Source organism: Peromyscus maniculatus, chromosome 1 (genome assembly GCF_049852395.1).
Source record: "Peromyscus maniculatus bairdii isolate BWxNUB_F1_BW_parent chromosome 1, HU_Pman_BW_mat_3.1, whole genome shotgun sequence".
Taxonomy (NCBI): Eukaryota; Metazoa; Chordata; class Mammalia; order Rodentia; family Cricetidae; genus Peromyscus; species Peromyscus maniculatus.
In genome coordinates, this window is record NC_134852.1 from 35,213,619 (window position 1) to 35,224,446 (window position 10,828).

Here is a 10,828-nt window from a genome sequence, read left to right on the forward strand (position 1 = left end):
GGTGGACTGCTGAGCAAGCACTCTTTCACGGAACTGCACCTCCCCAGGCATCTTTCAGAGTAGCTAGAGGCCAGCCGTGGAGCTCAAGCCTCTAATCCCAGCACTCCAAGGTAGACAGGTGGATCTCTGTGAGTTTGCGGCCAGCCTAGTGTACAAAGAGAGTCCCAGGATAGCCAGGGCTACCCAGAGAAACCTTGTCTCAAAAGACCAAAAACAAAAAACAAACAAAAAGCCCCTACAACAAACAAACAAACAGACAATTAGTTGGATCTTGGATCTGGCCACAGGAACCCATAATTCCTGTTACTTGAGAGGATGATTGCTCTGTTTTCCAGGCTAACTTGGGCAACTTAGTGAAACTGTCTCAAAAAACAAAACAATAAAAAAATTTCGCCTTTTCTTTTTTGAGACAGGATCTCACTCTGAAATCCAGGCTGGCCTGGAAATCACTATGTAGACCCATCTAGCCTCAAACTCAAAGCAATCCCCCGGCTTCAGTCTTCCCAGGCGGGGGAATTATGGGTGTGAACAACCACGCCCCTCAGGAAACTGAGATTTTGAGGGATTTTAAACTGTTGCCCAAAGCCACACAGATACTCCGGAACTGATGTCCAGGATGTGACCCTAATGTCATTCCATCCCCACCTTACTCCGGTCTTTAATTATAGCGGAGCCCGGCTGTAGTTGATTCTGGTATAATGCTCCCACCGAGACAACGCTCTTAATCTGTAACTCTCAAGGGGAAGGTCGATGGAACAAACGGTTCCCCTCTCCCAGAAGTCATACATTTTTCCACGATCACACTTGAGGTGACCGGCCTGTACCTTAAAACGTCCAAAGCCCCTACCTGTCACCGCCCCATAGGGGAAATCGCCACTAGTCCACCCTTTGCTCCGGTAGCGCGCCCGGGCATGCGCCTTGAGGACCGCCTCCCCTCCTCTTTGGAACGCCCCGCTCAGGCCCCGCCCAGCACCACCACCGAGAGCCGATCCCTGAGCTGGAGGGCGGGGCCGCCACGCGAGTGGGCGGGGACTAGGGCTTGTGGAGTGGCTGGAGTCGTGCGCCGGAGTCAGAACTGCGCCTACCGTCCCAGGTGTCGGTCGCCGGAGCCGAGCGAGCAAGCGATGCTACGGCTGCCGCTCCCTGATTGGCTGAGTGTGGCTCTCTCTTGGTTCTGATTGGTCGCGAGTGTTCGGGTATGTAAATGAAGGGGCCTGGTGGGGCGAGGAGAGGGTACCGGCGGCCGGCCGGGTTCTTTAGCGCGTTCGAGCCCCCGGTTAGGTAGATGTTCACCCGGGCTGTCCGGGATCGAGGCGCTCGGGGCCTGTACGTGACGCCCGTCCGGGCCGGGCTGAGTGAATCACGCCGGAGCCCGAGAAGGGGGCGGAGGCGCCGGCTCCCTGGCTCCGGCTGCGTGACTCACCCGCCCCCGCCGCCGCCGCCGCCGCCGCTCCGGGAGGAGCCGCCTCCGCTGCCTTCCGGAAGCGAGGGAAGGCCCTGAGAGCTGAGCGGCCCGCGGGGGTCGCAGCTTGCAAGGGCCGGGGAGGCACAGGCCAGACGCTGAGGAGTGGAGAGGATCCCCGGGTCTGAGGGGCCGGAGTCCCCGGGGAACCCAGGCCGGGGTACCGCTAGGGGGCGCCTGGACTCGGGGGGCGGAGTCAGGGTGGGGGCTGAATTCCTGCGGTTGCCTGCTCCCGGGTCTTCAGCGAAAAGTGTAAAGACTCGATTTTTAGTATTATGCCAGGTCTAGGCAGCGTCCCCAGGACTGAGCCCCTACAGCCTTTGTGCCCCCGGAAGATTGGACTAGGGATCCCAAACCCTAGGCTTCTCACCATGAAGAAAGTATCGATTTTCAAACTTCTGTCAATGACTGGCTCCCGCTGCCCATGGCTCTCTCTCCCCAATAAGTTCGGGATCCACCACTTCCTTGCATGACTATTAACAGCTTAGGCTCTAAACCGAAGCGGTCAGCATCCCAGCGAGTGCAGCAGCCTCCGAAGGCAGTTCAAGCCCACTGTCCCCAAATCTTCACCCCAACACCAGTCCTCCCCGAGGCAGGAGCTCACAGCACCGCTCATCCCCCTGCCTGGGTCCTCCCTCCATGACTCTGCCCTGTCACTCTGAAAATCCAAACCTCCTACTTCTGCCCGCGCCTCCTGCCTGCTACCCACCCCCACTGGGACTCCTACCGTGACACTCTGTGCGCTTGCTCCTTGTGTGGTGGTTTGTTTTTTTTTTTTTCCTTTCTTTTTTTTTTTTTTTTTTTTCTTCTTCCCCAGCTAAGGTTTGCCTCTCTCGGTCTCGGTGGCTCTTCCGGGAATGCCTGGCCCTGGTTTCCATAGCCTACACTGCATAAATCAGAGCTCAGCTCCAATGTATCTTTACAAAAACTGCCCTGACTACCTCCAGGATGGCACCTTCCTACCATTATCAGTACATTTCCTGTATTTGATTATTTAGTGTTCGATGCAAAGCAGGTACTCTGTATTGAACTGTATAAGAAGGCTACATTTACAATCAAGAGGCAGTACATACCTGTAATCCTAACCCTTGGGAGACTGCGGCAGGAGGATTGCCTGGAATAGCCAACCAGCCTGGGGTACAGTGTGAGGCCCTGTCTCAAAAGAGCAAAAATCAGCTTGAAAAAATAAGAAAATGAAAAGAGCAAAACCAAAAAGTACTTGCAAATAAATACTAACTATGGCGGTTAGGAGCTTGCTGCTCCTACAGAGGACCTAAGTTAGGTTCCCAGCACGAAAATCAGATGGCTCACACTGCAACTCCAGCTCCAGGGACCCCAGTAGCTGGCTTCGTTGGGCATCTGCGTGTGTGTGTGTGTGTGTGTGTGTGTGTGTGTGTGTGTGTGTGTGTGTACACATGAACATAAAATTTAAAATAAAAGTAAAACTTGAAAGTACTAATGCCTATGTCGCAGGGGCTGTTTGTTCTTTTCATCTACTCTGTATAGCAACTTACAGTGTATCTTAGAAGTTCACGGAGGGGGCTCAGTGGGTAGAATGTTTGCTTTACATGCAGGAAGCCCTAGGTTCCATCCCAGCATTCTGTAGACCAAGTCTGGTGGCGCACACCTGTAATCCCAGCACTGGGGAGGTGGGGAAGGGAAGATCGGAAGTTGGCTCCATAGCAAGGTCGAGGCCGTGTTGGCTTAGAAACCCTAGACTGGGAGGTTAGCTGACCTGTCAGGCTCACGCTGACAGCAGTTGTCAGAGCTGGGCGTGTTCTGAATATCGGCTTTCCATAACCGAGTGCTTCCTTCCTCTGCAGACGATGCTGAGCAAGGGTTTGAAGCGTAAACGGGAGGAGGAGGAGGAGGAGAAGGAAGCTCTCTCAGTGGACTCCTGGTGGTTGGATCAAAGCCACCCAGCAGTGGCACAGACCCCTCCGGCCGTAGCTTCCAGTTCTCTGTTTGACCTCTCCGTGCTCAAGCTTCATCATAGCCTGCGGCAGAGTGAGCCAGACCTCCGGCACCTGGTGCTGGTGGTGAACACGCTGCGGCGCATCCAGGCATCCATGGAACCTACAACCGCCCTGCCTCCTGTGCCCATGCCACCCTCGACCCCCTCTGTGACAGACAGCCTTCTGGCGAGCTCCGACGCTGGCCTCTCAGCCTCCATGGCCAGCCTCCTGGAAGATCTCAACCACATTGAGGACCTGAACCAGGTCCCCCAACCCCAAGCAGATGAGGGGCCCCCAGGCCGCTCCGTTGGGGGTGTCCCGCCTAACCTGGGCACCTTGGACTTGCTAGGCCCAGCCACTGGCTGTCTGCTGGACGATGGACTGGAGGGCTTATTTGAGGACATTGATACCTCCATGTATGACAGTGAACTTTGGGTACCAGCCTCTGAGGGGCTCAAACCTGGCCCTGAGAATGGTCCAGCCAAGGAGGAAACTCCAGAGTTGGACGAGGCTGAACTGGACTACCTCATGGACGTATTAGTAGGCACACAGGCACTAGAACGGCCACCGGGGCCTGGGCGCTGACCCCTAGACCTAGGGATGGTTGGCTGGCATCTGAGTTGAGCCTGATGGTTAGACCATTCCACCTTGGCATGACACAGGAGGGGTCACCTTGGAGAGGCAGTGCCGAGTCCTGGGCAACTTCACATCCCTCCACGGGAAATGACACCTGGTGACTGCAGTGTGTTTGGGCCAGGCTGGGGCTTGGACTGATCCCCTGGGATAATAGTCTGGGCTATCCCATCCCATTATCCCCAGTGTGGGAAGCGACCTCGTAATTTTTGAAATTAAAGACAGCTTTGGGAAATATTAAGTGCGTGTGCTTTTTTGCATCTGTGCCAGTCAAGGAAGAAATAACATCAAACTCATAATCCCGTGACACCTCCACAGTTATAGGGGACTAAAATTCACGTCCGGCATGAAGTATCTTTGAGCACAGGGCAGGAACTTTCAGGTCTCCCAAAATAAAGTCACTGAGCTTAGTGGAGAGAAGGCTGGAGGTTCAGGGGCAGGCAGCTGGCTTTCCTTCTAGAAGCAATCCTGGTCCGGGCAAGCCAGGGCCACCTGCCTGCCTGAGCGCCGTGCTGGGCCTGGCCGGAGCCGTGTGTCTGCGGCCGCCCCCGCGGTCCAGCTGCATTCCTGGCCCGGCTGGGAGGGGCCGCACACTCACAGCGCTGGCACGGGACCCGGGCTGCGTCCTTCCTGGCGGCCGTGGGGGCAGGGCAGGGCAGGGCCCGGGGAGCGGAAGGATGGTGGGGAGGGCAGGGAGGGAGGAGCCGGGGGCTGGACTGCCACCGAAAGGGCAGGATGGGTCCTGGATCCGGGGACAGTGACACGGGAGGGAGGGCCACTCCTGCCTCCCCAGGGGCCGGAAGCTCCAAGACTGAGGCTTGGGTGGAGCCGGAGAGGCGGGAGCTGCAGGCAGCCCCAGGGGCCGGGAAGGGGCGGGCGGAGCTTGGCTTCCTGGAGCAGCGGAGGAAGCTGTGCCCATTTCTGGAAGTGGCTGAGGCGGGCCACCGAGAGAAGCGGATGGGACATGGCTGCAACTGCTGCCAGGTTAAGGCTCGTCTAAGCTCCCGAACCCAAACCCTGGAGACTCCCATGCCTAGACCGCAGGACATCGACGGCCAGGGGCCGAGACCTTGGGCGCTTGGGCTGAGCTCTGCTGCTCCCCCTTGTGTCTGGTTTGGAGATCTACAATGGAACAGTCTGGTGTGGGTCTCCCGGGTTGTTTTGTTTGTTTGTTTGTTTTAGACGAGGCTCAAGTAGCCTAGATGGCCTCTAGCTCACTTTGTAACGGAGGCTAGCCTTGAACTCTTGATCCTTCTGCCTTTACCTCCTTATATGCTGGGATTACAGGAATGTGCAACTGTAGTGTTTGAGATAGATTTTCACTAGGTATACCAGCAGGGTGGCCTTAAACTTACCATGTAGTCCCGGCTGGCCTATTCATTCATTCGTTTATTTGTTTATTATGTTTTTGAGGCAGGGTCTATGTATTCTTGAAACCCTCTACGTATACCAGGCTGGCCTTGAACTCACAGGGATCCACCTGCCCCTGTCTCCTGAGCGTTGAGTTTAAAGGCATGTGCCACCACTGCCTGGCTGTTTTTTGAGACGGTGTCCTTAATATAGTCTACACAGACCTTGAACTCATCAGTCCCCTTCCTCAGCCTCCAGGCTTAAACTTACCTTTTACACAGGGCTGGGTACACAATAGGTGTTAACAACTACTGAAATAAAGAGGGAGGAGACGGTGGCTGAGGACAGTTTGTAGTGGTGGCGAATGCCTTTGGAGGGGAGCTGTCCTGGGGGTGTCATGGCCTGAATACACAATGGCTGTGTGAAAAGGAGTCACAGTGCCAGCCAGGGCCAGCACTTTGCTTGGAATGCAGTGGGCCCTGGAATCTGCTGGCTGAGGAGGCGTGCCCTTCTGGAGTAGAACCTGAGCATCAGCTGGACTGTAGAGTCTAGAGAGATATCCCGAGGTCAGTTGTGAGGAGAAAGGGACAGGACCCCAAATACAAACTCATCATAAGGGCTCCAGTGAGATGGTACAGAGGATTTGCCTTTTGTACGGAACTCGAGCTCTTTCCTGAAGGCACTTGACCTTCATCTCCAGAGATGTAAATGCATGGTACCTGGGACATAAAAATGGAACAGATGCACAGCATGCAACCTGTACAGCTAAGAGGCACTGGGGACAGGGAGCATCAGCCCAGGGACAATGTAATGATGTTCACAGATACTGCTGAGGTGTCACGCTTCAAGCAAAGCATGGGAAAGAAAGGGGTGCTCAAAAGCTGGACCGCTTGGTCTGTGTGTCCATTTGTTTGTGGTGGTGGTGGTGGGGACTAGCTTAGGGCTCCATGCATGCTCGATAAGCACTTAACACTGAGTCATACTCCCAGCCTCCCATGCCCACCTCCCCCTTCTGGAGACAGGGTCTCTCTGTAGCCCTGGCTGTTCTGGAACTAGGTAGACCACAGTGACTTCAGACTCAGGGATCTGCCAGTCTCTGCCTCCTGAGTGCTGAGATTATAGGTGCATGCCGCCACGCCCGGCTTTGCCTTTTAGTTTGCAGTCTAGGCTGCCCTCAAACTCTTGATCTTCCTGCCTCAACCTCTCAACTTGTTGGAATTACAGACCTGCACCACAAAAACCTGTCTCCCGACTGAGTGACCTAACTTTTTTTAGCTATCCAGTTCTCTATAAATTGGAATAGTTAGAGGGTTGTTGAGAGAGAGAGAGAAAGAGAGAGAGAGAGAGAGAGAGAGAGAGAGAGAGAGAGGAAGGGAACAGCATTTATAGGGGCTGAGAAATGATGGATCTTATGTTTTCAGGGGTCTCTAAGCAGCTGAGTTTGGCTAGAATGACGAAGAAAAGCTGTAAATTCAATGATGAGACTCGGACAAGCGGGAGGCAGGGGCCAGAGCACACGGGCACGAGCAGGAACTTTTCTGTGAAAATACCAGGGAGCCAATAATTGCTGTATCGAATGCTGCCAGCTGCAGGTGGACACGGGGTGTGAGGTCACACTGGAACTCAGGAGCCCACAGTCAGGTCCTTAGGGAGGAGTGGAGCAGCCATAGGGACAAAGGGACACCATGGGGCCCGCTGTAGGATGGAGCTGCTAGGGGAGAGGAGGGTCACCTAGAAGAGTAAGTACCAGGCTTGGGGTTGGTGCTGAACCCATGGAGGGACACTATGTTAAGAGGCTGTGAACACCAAGGAAAAGGCACTGGGTCCCTGGGACTGGACTCCAGAGAGAGCAGGGAGGAAAGGCCTGATGTGTGGGATGAGGAGATGTTAGTGTCCCTGGATTGAACTGGTCACTAGGATCCTGCATGGCTCAGGCTGGGTCCGGAGAGGGTGGTCCCAGGAGGGCCACTTTACCTCTCTACATCCCCTTCCGTCCCACAGGATGTCCTGTGTTTACGGAGGTGGCCTGGGCTGATGCCACCTCCATAAACTCAGCTTCCCATGACCACACCTCTTGGGTTAGAGAAAACGAAACACAGAGAGAGAGGAAGACATACAGACAGAGATGGAGAGGAAACAAAAGAGGAAACAGGCATAAGTACAGACATGAAGGACCGAGACCGAGACAGACACAGAGACATGAGTCACAGCAAGGCAGGAAAGATCATGTAGGAAAGATGGACAGACACTACCAGCACAATAATCCCAGGATTCCCAGGAGGCTGAGACAGAAGGGTCACAAGGTCAAAGCCAGCCTGAGCTCCATAGCAAACCCCTCACTCAGAAGCAGGTAAACACCTGGATGTGGTGGCTCGTGATTGTAGTCCCAGAATTTCCTTGTTGGAGGCTGAAACAGGAAGATTGCTATGGTCTGGAGGCTAGCCTGGGCTACATAGTGAAATCAAGGAAAGCCTTAGCTGACAGAGACCCTATCTCAAAAAATAAGCCAACAACAAAAATGTCGACTGACATGAAGTCTCCTTATTTTTTTTACACTTGCACTTTCTTTGTTGGGGAGGGTACATAAGTGTCATGGTGTGCCATGTGGAGGTCGCAGGACAGCTTGCAATGGTTAGTTCTTGCCTTCAACTACATGGGTCCTGGGGATCAAAACAAGTCTTTCTATTGTTGCCTGCTTTGTTGTTGTTGTTTATTTTATTTTTGGTTGATATAGGATCTTACTATGTTGCCCAGATTGGTCTCTAACCCCTAGACTTGGCCAAGTGATGGACCTGCCCAGTCTCTAGAGTACTGGAACTTTCATGCGAGTGATTGAGCTCACCGTTAGCACCATGTCTATTGGCTAAAAGACAGAATGCTAAGAGCTACAGGCAGGACTCAACAGCAGAGCACCTGCCTAAAATCCCCCAGTGAGGGAGGGGCAGAGGCTCAGTGATAGGGTGCCAACCTAGCATTTTAAGGGCCTGGGTCCCATCATTATTACCACAGGGGAGCTGGGGGAGGGGTGTGCAGAAAATATTTGAAGCCTGGCATGACCTGTACAGCTGTCATCCCAGGACTCCAGAGGCAAAGACAAGAGTCTCTCCATTGATTTCAAGGCCAGCCTGGGTTACAGTCTCTAAGAAAGACTAAATGTTCTTGTCTGAGATGGAGAAAGGTGATCTAAGGCTCCTGAGATGGCTCAGCAAGTAATGGCACTTATCCTCAAGCCTAATGGCCTGAGTTTGGTCCCTGGAATCTGCAGGAGAAGAGAACCCATTTCTGAATGTTGTTCTGTGATTTCCACATGAACACTGTGGTGTACACACACATACACACACAGGCACGCACGCACGCACCACCACCACCACCACTGTCACCACCACCAACAACAACAGTAGCTACATACAACAATAATAAATACACATTTTTTTTAGAGTTTGAGGGAAGGCAGGCAGTAGTAGTGCACACCTTTAATCCCAGCGCTCAGGAGGCAGAGGCAGGCAGATCTCTGTGAGTTCGAGGCCAGCCTGGTCTACAGATCGAGATCCAGGACAGGTAGGACTACACACAGAGAACCCCTGTCTTGAAAAACAAAACCAAACAGCAACAACAACAAAGAAAAACTTGAGGGAAGTTGTGAAGCTGGAGATGTGGCACACACCTTTAATGGCAGCACTGGTCACAAAGGCAGCTAGGTCTCTGAGTCTGAGCCAGCCTGGTCTAAATACTGAGTTCCAGGCCAGCCAGGGCTACATAGTAATGCCCTGAGGGAGCTCCGTTTTCTGAGAGAAATGGAGAGGACAGCATGTCCTAACTTCTTTCATTTTTGTTGGTTGTTTTGGGCTTTGAGACAGGGTTTCATGTAGCCCAGGCTGGCCTTAAACTCAGACTGTAGCTCAGGATGATCTTGAACTCCGTATCTTCCTGTCCTCACCTCCTAAGTTCTGGTGTTGCAGATATCTGCTACCACATCTGCCACAGTGAATGCTTCTGGTATGAATACAAGAAAAAACGTATGTTTGGGTGTTTCCATGACTACATGAGAGAGAGGGTACAGTTAGGTGAGGGTCTTCTGCTCATCAGCAGCCACCCCCCTTGTTTCCAGGATGGTGCTGGCTAGATTCTGGCCACACCCTGTTGCTTGGTGCCTGCCAGAGCTGGAAGGCATTTCCCAGAGCTCAGCACATTCCAGCTTCCCCTGGTGGCTCAGAGTGGGCAGGGGGCATTTCACAGAGGAAGGGGGTGGCCCCAGCATGCTAGGATCCTGCCACCCTGTTCTTGACCCCATACCCTCAGCATGGGCCCAGTCCCTCCATATGGGTTGACAGGAGGGTCCACAGAGAGGCCACCCGAACCAGTGTGAGGGACCCGGGTGCAGCCCTGGGACCTGGATGGACAATGGCCCAGAAGCTGCTGACTATAGCTTTGGGGGTAATCCCCCAGCCTCAGCCTGGCCCCAGCTCTAGTCCTTAGCTCAGAGAGCTGAGAGCATCCGAGGCAGCAGCCTTGTGGGTGACAGAGGCATGTGGGGGTATCTGTGTTTCCTTTGCCACGCCCGGGGGTCTGGTGAGTCAGGGCAGCTGGGGGCGGGGCCAGGGTTCAATGGAGTTGGGGGTAAGGCCTTGAGGCATTGGTTTGAGAGCTAGGCTGGCCTGGCTTTAAGTGTGTGTGTGTGATACAGTTGTTGCTGTGTGTGATCTTTGAAAGTTACTGTCCTTCTTCAATCTCCTTATCTGTGAGTTGGAAAGCCAGAGGACTGAGGTTGGAGTCAGCTCCATCATCTCCTCCTTGGGTAGTTACAAACTGAACATAATGAGCCCGCCCTGAGGCAGAGGCAAAGCACTGGACCCCAGCATGTAACTTGGGATATAGAAAGGATCACCCTAAGCAGTGATTTTATTAAACAATAAACTGGAGTTCTACTGTGCCCAGTCTATGATAAAGGTTAAAAGCTCCAGCCTCTTCCTCCCCCCACCCCCAGAGGCTTATCTAGTCCTCTTATTTTTGTTGCTGTTGTTTGTGTTTTTTTGAGATCTTATCTCTTGAGCCTGGCCTCAAATGCAGTGTGTAGCCAAGGACTACACAAAGAAACCTCGAAAAACAACAACAAAAGCCATTTATTTATTTTTTATGTATTCTTTTATATTTTATGTTTTATTTATATAAAACACTTTTGTGAGTGTTTTAGAGACAGGGTCTCACTATGTGGCTCTGGCTGACCTAGAACTCACTCTGTAGACCAGGCTGGCCTCGAACTCCTGAGCGCTAGGATTAAAGGTATGCGTCTTTTTTTTTTTTTTAAAGTATCTGTTTTTATTAGTCTTAATTATGTGTGCATGTGGATCCGAGAGCACAGATAGAAGGCTGACGAGGCCAGAGGTATTGGATACACCAGATCTGAAGTTACTAGCGGTTGTAAGGCCAC

The 10,828-nt window shown here is 53.1% G+C and overlaps 1 protein-coding gene across 1 annotated transcript; it reads left to right on the forward strand.

The window, feature by feature from the left end:
* Positions 1 to 1,040: 1,040 nt before the first annotated feature.
* Sertad1 (SERTA domain containing 1) lies at positions 1,041 to 4,291 on the forward strand. The gene is made up of 2 exons (XM_076574702.1): positions 1,041 to 1,196; positions 3,286 to 4,291. The coding sequence occupies exon 2, from the start codon at positions 3,289 to 3,291 to the stop codon at positions 4,000 to 4,002; it is 714 nt and encodes a 237-aa protein (XP_076430817.1). The 5' UTR covers positions 1,041 to 1,196; positions 3,286 to 3,288; the 3' UTR covers positions 4,003 to 4,291.
* Positions 4,292 to 10,828: the final 6,537 nt, after the last annotated feature.

Excerpts from the sequence above, each read along its gene's own strand:
- Sertad1 (XM_076574702.1), top strand. The coding sequence starts at position 3,289 with ATGCTGAGCAAGGGTTTGAAGCGTAAACGGGAGGAGGAGGAGGAGGAG.